Raw genomic sequence first — 20,324 nt, forward strand, 5'->3', positions numbered from 1 at the left:
TATATATATATATATATTTATGATTTGAATAACAAATCTTTTTTTAACTGTTTAAGCGCTGATTGACATCATTGTAGCATGTTATCTAGCATATGCATGTAATGTATGTAAAAGTATCATTTCTCTGTGGAAGGAATATTAACATGCCATTTCTCCACACGTGAGGATGGAGTGACACGGGTTTACTTGGATCCTTTCTTTTTGTTGGAAGGGGAGAGGTTGGAGAAGAGAAGAGGGCTGAGATCACGTGGTGCACCGCTTCCCCTCCTCCTAGTCATCTTCTCTCTCCTCCTCCTCCCCTGCCCCACTCACTCCCTTTGTTGTTGCCAGAAGTCACACGTATTGCACCCATCTCGTGGCCGCTGTTACAAACAATACCCCAGGAGGGCAGTAAAGGGGCAATCAGTGCAGATCTGGGGGAAAGGAGGGGTAATAAGTAACACAGAGGACTGGGAGGGTCCTTTCTTCCTGGCAGGGGACTGAGAATGGGTGACAGCCCCCCTGATCGCCGCTAGTAAGTGAGCTCGCAGGCTGGCTGGTGAGCGTTAATGCTGATCAGTGTAGAGATCACAGAAGGCACGGGCAGGCAGGTAAAGAGCTCCTAGGGAGCAGAGGGAAGACGAGTGTCGGTCACGGTGCCGGCTGCAGGGGATGCTCAGTGACCGGGCTCTGCCGGAGAAGAGTCTGCCTTGTGCTCTCGGCTGTCATTGATGCTCCTGGCCTGCCGGAGCCAGCCGTCACCCTCACCCCAGCCTCTGCCATCGCCAGCAGCATCCTGCCCCTCGCCATGGTGGAAGGATTGCACCCTGCCTCTGCCTCCCTGGCTCTGTGGTCCACGTCCTCCGTGCTCTTCCTCTTAGCCATCTCGGGCGCCCAGGCGTCCAACCAACTGCCCAGCGACTGCCACAATGGCAAAGGCAAAAACATCAACTGCTCAGGTAAGAGCCAGCGTCTGTTATTCCTCCCCGGCACCGCAACTCTGTGTACAGATAGCCTGTCTATCCTTATCACATCTACAGAGATGCATAGAAAGACATTTCCCATTCAATCTCTGGATCCACAAAGGCTTGAGTTTAGAATTCTAAACTGTGTGTCCTAATAACTTCTATCTATCTATCTATCTATCTATCTATCTATCTATCTATCTATCTATCTATCTATCATCTATCTATCTATCAGTATATGATATAAATGTATTCATTCTCCTACATGTGGGAGGTTTACTGATATTTATGATAACATTGTCACATTTTGTTTATTTTGTTAATTATGTTTTCTGTGTATAAATATATGTGATACATGATAACATAACACACATATGAGTGATCAGCCCGCCGTGGCTCTTAACAAAGACCGCTGGGCTACCCCCATTGCTCTGTACTATTGTTTTACGATATTCTTGTCTTGGTGATGCTCAGAACAAAAGGATGTGCGGTCCTTATGTGCTGCTTCCAGCGGGTAGGGAAATGATCCATCAATGCCTGGTGGCTGGCAGGTGGATGGCAGGAGTGTTAAGAAATAAACCGCACCCCTTCTATTTTTCTGGGGGTCTTTCTGGGATTTATTTATTTATTTATTTATTTATTGGGGGTCACTTTCATGTAGCCAAATAAGCCCTTCATTGGGACACGTGACCTGACCCTAAGGAGTGGAATTGACACAGAAAGATGATTGTTCTGGGCAGATCAAATAAATAAAGAAAGACCAGCTGCTCCTCTCATCCACAAAGTCCAATTTCTTTCTGGCCATGATCACATCTGCGGGTCCCGGTCCCCCCATCATCACGCTTTCCTGATTAGTAGAAGTACCATGTTGCATCCGAGACACGTTCTTTGTTATTCTTTCGAGAAGTTGGCTCTATTCTCTCCCATTGACATATATATATATATCGGTATATAAATATAGGGCTGGATTTGCTGTTTTGGATAAGCTCATTTAATCAAGTTGGCTTCTTCATTTTTTTTTTCACATCCCTTGAGGCATCCTTCGCCGTGCCACAATCACCGCTACATATGCTAATATTACACAATGGTGTATTTCTTGCTAATAGTCTCCAGAATTTAGACTTCTGTATTCACAGAAACGTCTAAAGTGTGAACTATGAAGGCATATGACGGTAGAGGCTTCAAGGGGTTCCGCTGAGCAAGAATTGTCTTTCTTGCTCGTAGACCTATACATTGGAATATTGTAAGTTATATGTAAGGTTCAAATGCTGCGTATTTAGTTTTGCTAGTTTTTTTTAGGGGAGTTCTGTGATAAAACAGACTTTAGGGTTTTGATGATGCATAGGAAACTCGCCGGCTTGATTTAAATGGCATTTTAGATATAGGCACAAAATAATCCATTTAAAGTCTGATTTATTCATTAACTAATCCCATTGTTCACATTGCATTCTTGTTTTTTTTCATAGGTTAATTAACACTCCCTTCTTTCCTATTCACACCAGCACGGTAGGCGTGCAAAATAACAATTGATTATATTCATGGATGTGGGTTTTTTTACGTGGGATTTTTATTTTTAATGGGATAGAATCGTATTGATGAAGTCTTGGTATATTTCCTCCAGTGATGTAATTAGTTTCTCAAAGAAAAAGGGTTAACAGGTTAGTATGTTCCTGTTATTAACAGCGTGCCATAACAAGGTTTATAGGTCATAGGACTAAAATGTGAGCGAGAATACTACTACGGCATAGGTGCATCGAAAAATGTTAAGTAATTAATACGTGTCAACGCAAAAAAATACTGGCACGCTTTGTCACAGTTGATATCTCCCGTCATTTATTGTCTATAACATACCGAGTGCAGGAAATAAATGTAGGGACTGTTATGATAAAGTCTGGGTAGCTGTTAATGGTGTTTAGGTTGGATTTCTTTTTCTAGAATTTAAGAGGAAGACTTTTAGACTTATTCTCAGAAACCAGGACAGCATACATCCATACAAATCAATACCAAGCAGCACACTAGTTGTGCTAGAAGGAAAACCTTAGGCGCCTTGGCTGTCTAGCTCCTGGGATTTCTCCAGCCCGATCTAGGTCATATTATACAGCGCTGCAGAATATGATGGCACTATATAAGTCCATTTATAGGTTAATTGTGTATGTATGTATGTATGTATGTATATATATATATATATTCATGTACAGTATTATATATATATAATATATTATATATATTTAGATATTTATATATGTGTATATTTATATATTATAAATATATATATATATATACTATACATATAGTATATACATATAGTATATATATATATACTATATGTATATATAGTACGTATATATATTATATTATATATATATATATCATTTAGGTGTATATCATTTAGGCTACACTAGTATAGTCCATTATTTTAAACCAAGGCAGCACAATCTGCCTTCATAAGTATTTAAGTCAATAGCAGTTACCAAATTAGCATATCAGATTAATTAATGGTGCAGTTCCACCTGCTCCTCTGATTCTGAAACTTTTAAATTTAAGGCTGCATTAGAATAACCGTTCCTAGTTCTACTGAAGGTCCAGAACATTTCCATAAATGATTATTTAAATGTAATTTAAACGTAAAATGTAAGCACGTTCATCATTTTTTCTGGGAATACTTGAAATCCATATGACACAAAAGCAGGCACTGGTTGGGTGTTGTCATAGAAACAGAAAATCGGTTCCCTGATTAAACCTGCAGATGAAAGAAGAACATGACAGGTCTGATAGGAGTCATTTGCTTGATGTGCTTCTGTTTATTCTAAGTGGCTTGGTTTAAAAAACTTCATGTAGAGCAAAGTTTCCCAGATAATCACCCATGATGAATTTTCAGCGGGCATAAAAATATACACTACCTGTTTCCTGGCCACCTGTGTGCAAGGCTGGATTGAGCTACCAATGAAAGAAAAATGTATGCTTCTATCTAGCAGTTACATGCCAATGTTAATGATCCTACAACTTGATGGAAGAGGTCAGGTGGGTATCACTGCTTGAACACAGGTGGAATGTGGATGATGGGAACCTGATGTATTCGATACGCAGTTTACTTATGCATGGATGAAACAAGGATTTCATCCCCTATGCAGCCCAGCGTTCATAGTGGTCTACAGCAGTTCTCGTAGAAACAGCGGATACTCAGTGCTACCCTATATATGGATGGTTCATAAGGCCTTCTTAATTTAACCCTTTACACTCTGGATTATTCAGAAGGACCGCTAAACATTAGTTTACGTTATTTTTTTTCTCGTTAGATAGAAGTCTTTGAAATGTTTCAATATTTTGTAATTTCGTTTGGAAAAATAAATAAATAACAAATGTTTATAACCAATAATCAATGTTTGTAATTCACACATTCTTCAGCCCTATTGTGTCTTGCTGCCCAATTTGTCCCGCATATGAAGGCAGTGTATGATACACAATACCTTGCTAAGTGTTAATCATGTAGCACATTCTAGGGATTTAAAACTATCCCGTTCGCTATTAAGTGCATTGAATATATTTAACTTGAAGAAAACCGTCAAAAAAGCATTGATATTACCCAAGACCAAAAAAAGATATTTCCTTTTCGAGAAGTTGAGCAGAAGTCGTTCAGCTTAAACCATGTATAACATATGATGAAGCTATTCGTATTTTTTTGAGCAGATCTCATACAAGTCAGCTTTGTGATATTGCACTACTATAAATGGGAAAATCGCTGAAATTACATACAGCGTGGAAAACCTCTTAACAGCAGCTTGTTTGATTTCTACAATTTATTGTGGTCTGAAGCAAAGTGAGCGACCACAATCATTAAGTCCAATCCATATGTGTAAGGAAAACCAACGGCATATAAGACAGTGTATTTGAAGTTGACAAGTGAGGACTGTAAGTTTTTTGATATGGGTCATTCTGGATTCACAGTCTGCTGTACTTTTCAAGACTGCTATCTCACCTATGTGTCTAAACGAACCCTCGAATAACCATTGACTATGCTTGAAAACATGAGAAAAATCAATGCGTTCTTCCTGAAAAATATTTTCTAAATAAGTAAATGTCCAGCGGAACACGTTGTAGCTATTATTATCTATGATTAATGTATTGGTTGGTCACTGGGGCTCAAAGTGTACATTTAATCTAGTAGAAGAACACTACAAAATCAGTACATGAGCTGATGTAGAGAAGACTAAGTACAAGGCTGCTTTTCAGGAGTGTTGAACCAACGTGACAACCTGCTTTCGATAAAGGTCCCTGCATCCCAGATGGAGATTTGTGTGTGTTCATTAAAGTGCATTAGTCAGTGCGCGCGGGACATCGGATCACCATGGTTCCTAAGCCCCCCAAAAAAACATGGCGTGGAACCTTTAATTTTATAACATAAGCCCTTGGCAATGCATCTCTGCAGCTTTTGCTTATACTTTTCAGAGTAGGATTTCTTTTTTTCATGTGGTGGGCCATCTTACTGGTAGATGTGTTAGAAGAGTGGTTTTCAAGAACATACCTCAATAACCCACAGCAATGTTTTTTAATAATATCCTCACATGGATGGATGTTGCTCATTCAATCACTTGATCTTTGTAACAGATCCACCTCTAGTCATTAAAGAGCAGTCCAAGCCTTGTTCGATACCCTGCACTGTTGAGGTTCCTTAAGAACCTGAATTATCCTTTGTGTTGCTTCACATTTGTCTATATTTGAGCTAAACAGGAATGCACAATGCACAATAGGATCATCTCTCACATCTACAGTCCAAACCATGCCCTTGATTTGGGTGTATCGTTCTTAATCTGGTGCTTAACGTCACTCAGATATTATGGTTAAGCTCCCTCTTCAAATGGACATGCTTTGTGACTCTTGAAATGCATACTGATGGATAATTATCTTGTCTATACAGGGTGCAAGGAATGTGTAGCCATGGAGAGATCACGAGTTACAGATTGCTTTTGAATTAAGTTGATTAAAAATCTAACCACAGGAAAAAAAGAAGAAAAACCTTTAAATGTCCTGACTACATTGGGGTTACCATATTGGCACTTTTTTCCAGGACTCATCTAAAGGCCATCACCTATAGCACTACCCTGCAGTATGGGGAACTCACAGTTGGAAAACAATTGCTTAATCAAGTTTGTACATCCTATACATCATCCTATACATCATCTACATTGTAGATCATATACATCTTTATAGGGGGTGGTGGTCAGTAACATGTAAATATGAGATGTACCCAGGACAACATGGCAACCCTTCACTCTTCTAACAAGATCATTCTATTAGTAAAGTAAAGACTTGCAATTTTGTATGTCAAAATAATACAAGTAATGTTTTCACCGGCAAATAAATATAAAACGCATAAGAAAATAAGCCAAGCGAGATTATTGTGCATCATGGGGCTTGTAGCCCTAGACCAGTGGGAGCTACTTCTGCTCTAGGTGGGTTTCCCATCCCAAACCCTGATTGTTTCGTCTTCAAGAACCAACCCACCTCCTAGCCTCATTTCTCCTGGTTAACTCACCAGTTTCCTTCATGGCCATACATAATTTTCCTGATGAAAGAGCAGACAAAGAAGATTTGTTCACCTTATGGTATGAAAGAGATAAGAAAATGACAGGGTTTTAATCATCGGCGCTCAAAGGGACTTTGACTGGTAAGACAATCTAGTACTCTAATAAAGCAAAAACATTATTTAAAATATAACAATGAAAAAACAATTAAGGAAAAAAAAGAAATGGCACTTAAAGGATGAGGTGCATTACTTGAAATGGAACAACCACACAAATAAAACTGATCTTATCTTTAGTAGATATTTTAACAGGAAGATGTCTAAGGAAGGTTAGGCACAATGAAGACGAATAAGGCACCTGGATGAGATGGCACTCATCCAAGGAGACAACCCATGATCTTAATGCAGTAGTTGCCTTTCTCTGTTTAATCTTCAAGGACTCTCTTGCTGCTGGCTCCGTGCCATGTGACTGGAGGGATGCCAGTGTTCTGTCACTATTTTCTCAGCGTTTAGGATTGTTAACTGGAAAAGTAGGGTAGTGAGTTTGACATTACCGGTTGGGTGGAGCCTTAAAACATAATATGGGAATTACACTTCAATATAGTGAGAAAACAAATGTAGCATCACAAATTAATGTGTTCTTAAAAGGCATATATGTTACCAAGCAGTAAATAAAAGTTAGTTTATGTATAGATTTCTCAGAATTGTTTGTATAGTCATTAGCCTATGAGCTTCAGGATTGCGTAACGTCTTTTGTAAAAGAAGCATTACAGAACTGGATAAAAATGTTTTTTTTGCATACTTACAGTATCTGATGTCAGTATTGGGTCTTCTGATATTTACGTACTATCTTTTAACTATGATGGTTAAGATGCCCAGGTGACTTTGCTCCACAGTTTATATAAATGTATTACTGATAAAATTGTATTACGATTAGTTTTGTTTTCATCTTTCTGCTTCATTGCCTATTACCGGTACTTGGAACCATACAAATAAAGCATTAGAATTGTCTGTGGATTTCTTCAGAGGGATGCCCCTGTTCTCTCGTTTTCAGGTCTCTCATCAGGTGGGCTATAGCAGTGAATGAGGTTGCTGGATGATATAATATCCTGGTGATCTAATTCTTTACTATGCAAACCTACTTATCTGAGCTTGGAACATGGAGTCATGTGGCCCTCTGACTCATAGGTTTCCTACTAATCAATAATAATAATTACCATCATCATTTAGGGGATGGTAAAGCAAAAACCTTCTCCAGTTTTGAGGAAATCCTGTTTTGGATATCCTGCTGAATATAAACACAAAAGTAATTATAGTTTCTTGGTTTCAGAACCTATAGTGTCTTGGTTTCAGAAATTCAGTCTATTATTACCCACCCTACCCATGCCTGTTTGCCAGGTCATATTGTTCCACTGTACATGACAGATATGTGTAATTAATTTTGTAAAACGATGTGTTTCGTTTTTAATCTCATATATTCGTTTTTTTCATTCCTAGTACAAATATCTTCCTTAATTTTTGGTACGTCCTTCTCTGTTCATTGCCACCAGCTGGCATATCTTCTGCTTCCTGCAATATGGCATTGTAGATTAAGCAGCAGCATGTATTAAGTTGAACCTTCTCACCTCATTCCCTCGTGTTCGTACTGTACATAATCATTCTAAATTGAGTTTCGTTTCCTTACCCCATGTTCAATAAAATTATACTGTAAACCATTTGCGGGTTTTGTGCGAGGGCTAATTTACATATTTCGTTTATTTGCAGTCATCTGTTTGATTTCACAAATGCATTACAAACACCAAATCTGCAACATTACAAATGACAGTTCCGTTAAAATGACAGCATGCTTTAAAGAGACAAATTGGTATTTATAACTACTACTGTTATTATCCTGCTCTAGTCTGTTGAGTTTATCATGCGTGTGACTAAATCAGCTAGATGTCAACCAACCAAAAAAGGAAGATTGCAGTCCTACCAAAACATATTAATTAAATTACCTTAAACAGATGTTCCGATTAAACAAATGTTTTGTAACCCTATAATATTATTATTATTTCACCTATCATTCGCCATATCATTGTCAGTTATAATGACACTACCATCACAGCCGATGTCTTATTATGTACAGGGTATGTATATTAGTTGGCTGAAAGACCTCTTTGAGCATAACTAAATTCATTCGTTAAAACTACCTAGAGCTAATGCCTTTTATTTGTCAATGTAATAATTTTGTAGATTTTTAGTTTAGAAATTTGCTCCATGGAAGCTGAGATTGGTGGCAGTCTGTGGCAAGGCCAGTATAATGTAATCAACTCTGTGTCCCAAAGCTACTTTGCACCATAACCCACCATTACAGAGGCTGCCTGAGCCAATCAACAGCAATCGGCAACGAAACAACAGGGCTGAGATAATTTAACAGGGAGGTATAATCGTGTAGCTTCTGATCCTTAACAAAAGTTAAGATGACTGCTCCTATGTTATAAACATGAAGTTTGATTTTAATATATATATATATTAAATGACAATTACCATTACATTTATTTATTTAGTGTATAGAACTGTAAAATGTAGAACTCAAGAAGACAGACAGATCTGCCCTGAATACTCAATTAGCAATTAAAATCAAAACTATCTAAGTTCAGTAATGAATGACATCCATGTAGCATTTATTGCGATTATTAGCCTCTCTAATATTATCACTAATGCAAATGGCAATATTTAAATAAGTTAAGCAAAGTAATATTTGAGTTCTTTTTTAGGTGTAACAGATGTTCAGTTCTACTTAACCTTAACCCTATTTATCCTAGTTATGCAAATGCTTGTCTTGGGTGTTTGTTTTGTTTTATTATTGGTAAACTAGACATTAATAAATAGTGATAAAAAGGGGATATCGCTAATGATTATTGTTGCATGCTTACATTATTCGTTACCAATTAGTTTAATGATACAATAACGTATTCACGCTGTATCCTTTAGCATTTGTTGCTAAAAATTTGGGCTATGTCCTCATAGGGTTGGATTTCCTCTGTCTTTCCTGATAAAATGGTTTGGAGGGACAACTGGCTTGGAGCGGAACGTTATTATTGATTATCCAGTGAAGCTTTGTGTGATGTTTTCCTTTTTTCCATCCTGAAAGAGGAAAACCAGACTTTGAATGTCTGAAAGGCAAGAGTTTATGTCTTTATTTAAATCATTGGCTGGGTGATGCATTAAGTAGGGGTTACTCTTATTATTACATATAGTAATGAATGGCCCATTAATACAGTTGCTTTCTTAAACATGAGCAATTACATTTTTTATGTATGTATGTGTCTGGCTGGGGTGATTTATATGTAGAGGTTAATATTGCTTACAGTATGTATATTCTGACACCTCAGGAGAATTTAAAGTAACTTGAATGAGGTAGAGCCAAAGTCGGCACCCCCTCCTCCCTTTAAACCCTAAATAAAAGAGACCACACAAGTATAAAGTTTAACAATTTATAAATTATAAACAACTTGTATCTCCGCACCATGACGCTCAATTACATAAACAACTGTAATGCATATAAATAGAAATATGCAAATAACCATAACATTTTAACATATAATAAACTTCATTAGCATGAGTTGGCAACTGAGCCAAACCATTGCACTTAACAAACAATAACACCAACATAAAATAACCAATTAACCGTGACACCACCACCAGCTGGCATGGGCATACCAATTATATCCCTGTCATGGCTGCTTTCATCCCATGCACAGCAGCTCACATCCAACAACCAGAATCACCAGCCCCAGGAGTGTCCTGCACTTAAGCCAGAGGCTTGGGCACCATGAGTCAAACCACCTCTAAATATGGTTAACCCTTTCACTCAGCAGGCAAAACCAACTGTCAAACATACAAACATAATCTAAAAGGGATACCGGAGGGTGGGCCAATGGAGCAAACAACACTTTGGGCAGGTCACTGGGATTGCCCCTGATATACCTCTATTATAGCTATGGGCTGCCTCACAAGGGGCTCCAACCAACCGCATTTGGCCCCTCTGATGCCCCATCAGCATAAACCCCCCCGAGACAGGGAGGGCTGCCTGGCGTCCAATGCTTTACCTGAGGGGCTGTTCTGAAATGGCATTTTGGATTTTTGTCCCTTTTTGGCTTGTTGCTTTAGATATAGACATAACACACACGGTTATTATATTCATTAACCCAGGAGTTTTGGGGACTTTGCCATAGAGTTAGTATGGTTTTGTTCATGAACTTTTTAACCTTGAACTGATCTCAAAAAATATCGTTGTAACAGCTATTCTGGTGTATAATTCTTTGACCATTAGACTTGTCTTCATTTTGATCCATTTTGGTACAAATGATGACAGTTTATTTTCTTAATTGCATGCCTTTGCAATAAATAAATGATATATCTGTACAAAGAATCCCGTACAGCCTGTTTCCGTGAATTGTACTGCCGGTATACCTCTGCTGACAAAATAAGGTACAATAAGCAATTCCTTGAATTATTTACCATAACTATTATTACAGCCCAACGCTGTGTAGCCAGTTTCTATTCACAAAAGATTTGTGTTTTTTTCTACATATCAATGAATACAGTTTTGCAAGTGTCGTAATTATCACAAACCGATTAAATGTCACGTTGTAAAAAGAATCCAGTTAACAGAGTAACGCGTGTTGCCAAATACTTATTACCTGTGCAATTCCAGCTCAATTTCCTTAATTCTGCCGGGAGGCAACTTTAAGACTTATTTCTAAATTTTTACAATTACTTTTGTGCAAAATATGCTTTATTTATTAGCATATAATTTCGAATTTACGACACTTTTTATAACAATTTAAATAAAGAACGTCATGTTTTTTTTACCAGCTATACCCAGTTTTTATAGTCGGCAGACTGAAATATAGTAATATTCCACTACTCCATTCCATTACATATTCCATTACCTTTGACAAAAAAAAATCTAAATATATGAAAATGCTGTATCAGCAGAAAATCATATTCTCCCAACAGCCATTATGTTTTATTCCCCATATGTCGACATCTTTCTCCGTGCTTGTTTTATACTTCATATTTTTGGAGAAAGGAAAGAGGAATATTGTACTGAAGTTGTTTTGTAGATGCATGTTTATGTTGTTTCACACAGCTATTCAGCTTCTTAGATTACTAGGGGTAATTATGTGAAGAACTCGGGAAATTATCATACGATAAATCAGAGCAGCGATAGTTTGAGTGATTCTATAACCTTAATTGACCTGTTTTTGGTCAAACACTTATTTTATACCACAGTCACCCTCATTAAACAGCCACACATATATATATAGAGCGAGAGAGTGTCAGATATATATACTATACTGATACTAGGTTTCAAACATTGGATCGAAAGTATAGACAATAAAAGAGGAAATTGATTACATGCCACTTACTTTCGAGTAAGGTTTTTATTTCATTCTCCTTCCCATAGCTATAACTCTAGCTAATTGTGTTTTCATATTTGAACTTGCAGCCTTTGCTCGGCAGTCATGAAAGGTTTACCATCCTAGTTACAGTAATGCCATTTTTCACAAGCCATTGTATTTAGCGTTAGAAATCCTGATCGGTGGAACATAGCAAATGACTTGTTTTGTATCCATTCCATATAGACATAGAGGTTACCCCAGATTCTATTGGTTTAACCTGGTGTGTGTTTCATTAAAATGTGCAACTTAAGCATCAGCTGTTTATCATAAGATATTGATCATTGTCCTTCGACTGTCTTCTTGTCGTATAACACTTGGTAACAAATATTCAAAATCACAAAATGTCCAAGTGTATGTCTTGCTCTTCTTGATTCCAAGTTCTTTTTGACTAACTTAAAAGTTAATGTGAACGTTAACACAATTAGTTAAGTTGAAAAGGTTATGTTTCCTGCTTAAAAATGCCCTTAAATAATGAAAGTATTATTTGATATAAAAAGCATTGCAATCACAGGAGTAATATAATTATTTGCGATCTCTGTGTCTGGTATGAAATACATTATTTTTGTTGTTGATATCCTTATTTATTTATATGAATATGAGTAATATGTAGATATAAGTAGATCCATGCCCTGGTTATCTTTATTATATAGGCCGGCGAATGGACCGGTTTCAGCTGATGTGTGTTTCCATGACAATGCTCTGCTGCCATGTTAATTCACAGTTCTATTTAACTTGTTTTGAAGTGTAATGAATTGTGGGTGTATGGATTGGTGGGTCAGCAATTTCTAGCTGATCCCTAGATTTATTTAATTTGTTAGCAGAAGTACTGATACAATCGAGATGTTATGGACAAGGTGTGATATACCATTCATGATCAGTAGGTAGTGTGGCACGCAGTGATGTTTAATAGTCATTTTCTATATACATATATATATATATATATATATATATATATATAAACAAAAGATAAAAAGTGGTGTTTTAATGGACTCCTTGTCTGGGATCAATACATCAATATCTATTCTTGTGCGAAGCAGAATAAGTACCATATAGACCAATAACAGCAATAACAGGCTCACCTAAATTTACTCCTTGTTGGCCCACAAATGTTGGGTCCAACAATAACAATAACCAGGGCCGGCCCGACAATGGAGCCGAGTGGGGCAACCGCTCCAGGCGGCACTTTTGAAGGGGCGGCACTCCAAAAATCAGCTGAGCATTACAAGCCGGCACCAAGACCGAACAGGGAGACTCGCCGCAGGACTGCTGAAAGGTAAGTACAAGGGGGGGGCAGCAGGGATGGAGGGAGAGAAAGGGTAGTTAAGGGGGGGGGCAGCATTTTGCCTTGGGCCGGCCCTGACAATAACTGCAATAATAATTATAAGGAATGTTATCAGGTAACTTACAAAGTAATTGTTACTGGCATAAATGTTTGCATAATTGCCACATCAAATATATGAGGAAAGTATTTGATTTTTTTTTTAAAAAAATGGCAGCGGTATGGAGAACTGGTAGGTTTAAAGGAAAGTAGGTAAGAGCTGCTTTACATCTGTGTTTTATATAATGTTAAGCAAACCTTTTCTCCTTAGCAGATCTTTTCCAATAATTAAATTTATCAACCCAGAGATGAAATAAAAATATATTGACTAGGTTTGGTGCTGCATGTAAAAGGAGCTCTTGGGCTAGCAGTCATATGCATCAGTTAGGCCTAATTAAGCTGCTGCACCCAACAGACATTCCCTGTCAAAGGCCATCTTTAGAGCTTGTCACTGGACAATGTACAAGGCAGTCAATGGGCCTTTTGACTAAGCAGGGCTTTCTACCACTCACTAGCCAGGTTTCCATTAGTCATGCTTTACATCATTTTATTGTGTGTGAACGAGAGCTCTATTGACAGTTCTTTAGAGGTTCCAAAAAGAAATGCTTAAATGATGTGTAACCCACACCTCTTTGTCCTTAGTTGATATTATATATGCAACAATTCAAGAACGTCCTCTTGTGGACGAGCAGCAATACTAGGAGGCTGCGAGTTTGTGGCCATGAATCACTGGCCTGTTCATTTTAATACTAACAATTATAGAACAGCAATATCAATTCATTTTATAATGATTCAGCAAAGATGCGGATCAATAAAGCAATTTTCTTTAATAACTTGTGTTTCTTTACAGTTTTGAGAACCGTCTCAAATTTTATAAACCATAAGCCATTGTACTCACCGCAGTAGAACAAGTCAAACATATTTATTGCTATAAGGGAAGGTATCCAAGTCTATCTTGTAGAAAATAAGCTGCGTGTTTGTCTGGATAACATTGTTCTACTTGATTGCTTCACAGTCACCTTATAGTTGCCACGACTTGAAGATGACACGTTCTTGTGAAGTGAAAAAATATTGGAAGTAGAAGATTTTGTTTGTTTGAAGTGGGAAGGAAGTGATATTAAAACCATTCTATTGTGAAACATTTTGTACAATATGCAGTAAGATGATATTATACATTATGTAATTTTAGCAATTTATACAATTAAGTACACCAAATAAATACATGTAATTACATAGTACATAAGGTTGAAAAAAACCCATCAAGTCCAACCCTTCTACCTAACCTTCCTATTCTTGTGTTTACACTTTAAGTGTCCATGGAAGTGGCCATCTTTATTTCCTGGTCAACTTTGTCCTATCTATTTGTTAAGTTGTTCTTCCACTTTGTTCTAGCTGATTTATTAAGCACCTTTTTGCCTCCTGTTTTCACATACCTCATATTCAGTCACCTTTAAACAAAATATCTCCAAAGTAATTGCAAAGAATAATAAAAAAATAAAGATTAAATTATAGGTAGGTTGTAATAATTTAATTATGCAAAAAAAATTGACAGTTGATAGATCCTCTTTCGTTAAAAAAAATGCATGTTGTGAGCTTTTCTTAGTCCATAAGCCTCCTTTACAACAGCATTGAGCAGTGTAACAAAGCAGTGAATGGCTATTCTGCCTCTCTTTGTTTCTTTCTTCCCTTCTACTTGCATTCATCTCAGTCCTTGGCAGAAGGCGGAGGGGTGCTTTGGAACAATCCCTGGTGCCTTCGATGTCAGTTTCATCACTGGTTAATCTGTGACTAAGATATTTAGGATTTGCATTTCTCTTCTTTCTTCCTGCTAGACAGCGTGGTAGACCTTGCAAAATGTATTTGCTGTAACATACTATAAGATACATAAGGTTTCTCAGATTAAATACCTTGGCACATGAATGCCTTCTTCTGATGTCAAACGATTATTATTTTATAAGAAAATATTATAGAAAGTTCAGCCAAATTGATTGTAATTCAACAGAATTGGTAAAATTCAATCCAGTCTTGGCTTGGGTCAAATAACCATTTATATTAAAATTGCCTGAAAAAAGATTTTCCGATCATGAGTAAATGTTGAAGTCACTCTAGTTGATGTACCATCGGAAGAATCATAATACCCTAATGGCTTGTAAATGTGTAGGTTAAATTACATGGCAGCAATAGTTCAGTAACATTAACTTCTGAGACTATGTATTGTGGACCAACAGCTGGGTTGTTGGGTGAATATCAAAACCCAGATCAAAAATGAAACACAAAACATTAGTTAAAGTGGGGAGAGAGCACAAGTTCAAGGTTTGTTTAAGTAATGGATGTGGAACTAGAGTTTTGTGCTTACAGCGCTTTTCCAATATTCCAGTGTTCGTACATATTGTGTTTGATGATTACTGAGAACATGCAAAGTGACAGCAAATATTTTCTGTTTAAACATATACCAGCTCTGAAACTAGGAAAACAAGAGACCCGAAAAAGATTGAATAACAGTAGTTCAGAAATCTAAAGCAAGAAATGACAGCAACGTGTATAGATTGTAAACTTGCCGGAGCGGGATCCTCTTCTCCTATTATACTGCTACATCTTATTGTGTGTTAATTAATATAATGTAACAGTCCAAAGCAAATTTACGATGGTGATTTTAACAGCGAGAATATTTGAGCGAATTAACACAGTGCAGTGTTGAATAAATGAATAGATTTAAATGGAAAATGTAACACCTGGAACAGAATAATCTTGTTATTTGAATGTGTGATACTTTTGTGGCATTGACTGTACTACATGTGCTTTGAAATGCAGTTCCCATCAGGCTTTCATAGCCTTGTGTATCCATTTGCATCAATTCCCATTTCTGGCCAGGTGAAGACTTCATAAGTATTCTCTTTACTGCTTTCCAGCCTGACACAGCACGTACCTTCAGGGACTTGCGCTGGCGTAGAATGTTTCAATATGTATGTACATGTTCCCCTTGGCTTCCTAGAGAATACGAATTCAGATCCCAATTGTCTTTCATGGTTCAATGGTTTTTGAAAGAAACTTTTAATAAATGAGCCAAAACTAGCTTTGTCATTTATCACTTGCTTGTTGATCCTAAACATGCATAGGATAGGCTTTAAGCTACGCTGAATCTAAGACAAGGACAAGGACTGATTACATTTTGCTTCTTACATCGAGAAAAATGGGCAAATAGATGATGCCAATGGTTCTTATCTGCCATCAATTTCTATGTTTCTGTCATTGTTATTGTATGGTTTGTCATTGTTATTGTATGGCAAGTTCTTCTCTGACAAATCAGTCCTCACGTTTATCCTGAGCAAATTAAAATGAACCTGCCAATTACCTTATAGTTTAGTATACCTAAAGTGGATAATTTTTCCCAAATGTTACATTTTGCAGTTGGAAAAAACACTACTTTATTTATTAAATGCTCACTTTATATCTTTACTAATGGGAACATCAATACCCGAATTGGCCAGGCAGATGCATGCATACATCATTTAAAGTGCCAGGGCCACTTTTATTCTCCTGTCTGGCATTGAGAACATCCATCGTAACTCTCGCTTCGCAGGATTTGGATACTTCCTCCCCATTAAATTACTTTCCTCCCTTGTGTTAGGACACTGTCCATCTTTAGTGTACGTTGAGATAACATCAGGACAGGAAAGTCATTCATATGCTTGTTCTGCCAGCTTTTCTTTAGTTTGTTAAGGTAAAACAAATACATAACCATACCAAAATGTATTAAACCAACTGAAAAACAAAATGCAAAAGCTATAGGTAGTTTGATAAATGTATTTATTTCTGATACATATGCAGCCAATTAGGAGGATGCAGGTGCATTAGACAGGTGCATGATGGGAAAGCAAATAAGACCATTAATCTTAATGTAAATCTTTAATAAAAAAATACTAACTGAAAACTGCTAAACTTCCTAAACAATACTTAAATAAGCATTTTTATGCTTTGATGATTAATGTGATTTTTTTTTTTAGGCTTGCTGCGCATTTGATTTGCAAAGTTATTCTGCCATATTTATTTATTACCCTGTTAGTGGGAAGTTGATGGCATCTGGCACTGTGAGTAGGAACAGTGAAGGACAGGTAGGAGAGTTTAGGAAAAATAATATTAAGATATGATTGTGTTGCCATAGTCCCTATTACCAGATCCTTTGTGACGCAAACATTCAACACAATGATTTACTGTGCAGTATATTCCATACAGAATAAAAAACAATCAACTGAAAATGTCACAATAAATGATTATCAGATCCAGTTGGGAGATGAAGGGTATATAGTAATATTAGCTGTAGCAAGTAACTACTTAGAATGAGAATAATAATTCATACGATATATAATATTAAATGCCGCATTCATCAAAATACTTTTATTGTTCTAAGGCCTCCTGGTCACGAAGAACTCTAGTAAATTAAAGGTAAAACTGATTAGACAAATATGTAATATTAGTCTTTGTATGGATGTAATTCGGCTTTAATATTGAATTTATTAACACTCATTCATTATTCATTTGACTATGAATAATTGAACAGACTCAAGATCCTTTCAGAGGAAGCTGAATTAGAACCCTTTAGTTAACACATGCTATTCCAGGGGTTCTCAAACTGCGGCCCTCCAGCTGCTGCAGGACTACATCTCCCATACTCCTCAGCCAGCCCCTTAGCTGAAGGAGCATTATGGGAGATGTAGTCCTGCAGCAGCTGGAGGGCCGCAGTTTGAGAACCCCTGTGCTATTCCATATGACCATATATCTGGCCATGCTACTTCTTTGTGGTGAAGCTGTGTTGTATGTGCTAAAACAACATGGTTAAGGTTTACTTCCAAACCCATACATTTTACAGATCACTGTCTGGTATTTTTGTCCTCCCACCCAGGGCCGGCCCGACAATGGAGCCGAGGGGGGCAACCCAAGCCCTTTTTTTTTTTTAAAGCGAAAATGAGAGAAAGGGGCGCCGAGTGGTTTTCGCTTACCAAGCTGTCAGTACCCGCTCGGCGCCCCTCTCTCTCTCCTCTGCGGCGAGTCTTCCTGTTCGGTCTCGGTGCCGGCTTGTAATGCTGAGTGCCGGAAGATTTCCGGCGCTCACCATTACGAGCCGGCACCGAGACCGAACAGGGAGACTCGCCGCAGGGCTGCTGAAAGGTACAAGGGAGGGGGGGGGCAGCAGGGACGGAGGGAGAGGGGTAGATAAGGGGGGGGGCGGCATTTTAAAATTCGCCCCAGGCGGCATTTTGCCTTGGGCCGGCCCTGCTCCCACCATATATAAATGTTGATGTTTCCTTTCTGTACACCTAGATTTCATTGGATTGTTTTGGCTGTTATAGTTAATGTGGTTCATGCTGCTACTTCCTATAGGGTGGGGAGCTGCGGGTCTAACAGCCCCTGGTAGGCTTATGAGAAAATATCATACAGGGCAGAGGCGGCATTATCATATAAACAAATGGCTGCAATGGACCCCACTCTCTTAATTATATCACTGTAATTAATTTTTTTCTTACATTTGAAATCATGAGCATGGCAAAAGTGCCGCTGTTTGTGCAGTGTAAAGATGTTATGTATGAGAGACTGAGGTATGATATGTGATTAAAATGGATATGATGGAGTAAGTGTGTTTTAGTGTAAGCTTGTGTGTGCATGTATGTGAGAGGTAGTGTCTATGTGTAGGTGTGTATTAGTGTGTATATGTATGTTATAGTGATTGTGTGTACTAGTGCATATGTTAGTTACTGAAAGGCGGGACAAGGGGCAAAGGTGTTCAGCTGTGCAGAAGGTGTCAGCTCAACGCTGTCTTGACACATTTGAATTTGAACATTAATATGAAAAGGCTTTTGAAGGGTACATTGACCAGCCATTAAACCACAAAGTGATTTTATTCCATTTATATTGGCAGGATTTATTTATTTACAATTGTTTTATACCTCTGAAGAAGCCACATCTAGACGGCAAAACGCGTCAGGTTCATTGATTTCCACCAAGTGGCGTTTTAACAAATGTAAAGAGGAAACAATTCATACATGTGTTTTACTATTATTGTGTCTGATATTTATATGTACAACCTCCTTAGCGCTCCCATTACATTTCTGTATTTGTGTTGGAAGTGTTGAGAGGCCACTTTTTGTGTGTTAAGCAGCTGCTCCAATATATTTCACTTTACCCTTCCATCTATTTTTTATTTATACATAATACATTTGCATGTTGCTGACTACCCTATATAAAGGGCCTCCCTGCAGTATGTAGGGTGTAGAACTGAGCAACCGAGTCTCATCCCAGGTAGCATGAAGTGTGAGTTGTATTTATGGGTTTATGTGAATGTAGGCCGAAAGATGTACTCAGTAATAGGCATTTAATGTATATGCAGAATTTACTTTGGCCTCTTTGCCCTCTTGGCTATTATTCAGTAGCAATATTAAGATATTCCACCAAAACACACAGCTAGGTTGTGCATAAAGAGCAATCCTGGTGCAATTCTGGTGTCCTTATTACTATCACCTTCAATGTATAATATGTATTCCTTTCTATGTTAGGTTATTATATTTTTTTATTTATGTGGCCTATATAGTGCACCATATAAGATTAAGTAACCCCCCTAACTCCTTCTAGATTGTTGATGCGTTTGAGCAGGGCCCTCCTTTACCTTTTGTTTCTGTAAATCCTACCCCCCTAACTCCTTCTAGATTGTTGATGCGTTTGGGCAGGGCCCTCCTTTACCTTTTGTTTCTGTAAGCCCTACTTGTTATGTGATGTAATACTTGTTATGTCCTGTTTACCCATTGTACAGCACTGCAGAATAAGATGACACTTTATCAATCAATTAATAATAAAAATAATATAGATTAACACATTGTTGGCTGGACATCATAGCTATTCCAGTTCACAGTTGTTGATGAGTCAAAGGTTGATTGTCCCTACTCAAGGCAATTTGGTCAAGTTCAATTTTTGTTTCTCCGCTGTTTGGTAGGTCTCATCCTAACACATACGATTTTCAGGTGAACAACCTCAAAATGGGGTTCAAATGGATTTTCCTTAGATGCGTCCCTTGATAGATACTGGAATTTCTTGTAGTT

General features: G+C 37.6%; 1 protein-coding gene across 1 annotated transcript in view; it reads left to right on the plus strand.

Moving 5' to 3' along the window:
• Window positions 1-787: 787 nt before the first annotated feature.
• LOC149302580 (tomoregulin-1-like) overlaps window positions 788-20,324 on the plus strand; it is an 80,577-nt gene continuing 61,040 nt past the window's right edge. Inside the window, exon 1 of the mRNA XM_089482288.1 lies at window positions 788-938. Within this exon, the coding sequence (XP_089338414.1) occupies window positions 788-938 (151 nt within the window). The remainder of the gene's footprint in view (window positions 939-20,324) is intronic.

The sequence above is a fragment of the Sceloporus occidentalis genome, unplaced genomic scaffold (genome assembly GCF_023333645.1).
Source record: "Sceloporus occidentalis isolate IW3139 unplaced genomic scaffold, rSceOcc1.0.p SCAF_18, whole genome shotgun sequence".
Taxonomy (NCBI): Eukaryota; Metazoa; Chordata; class Lepidosauria; order Squamata; family Phrynosomatidae; genus Sceloporus; species Sceloporus occidentalis.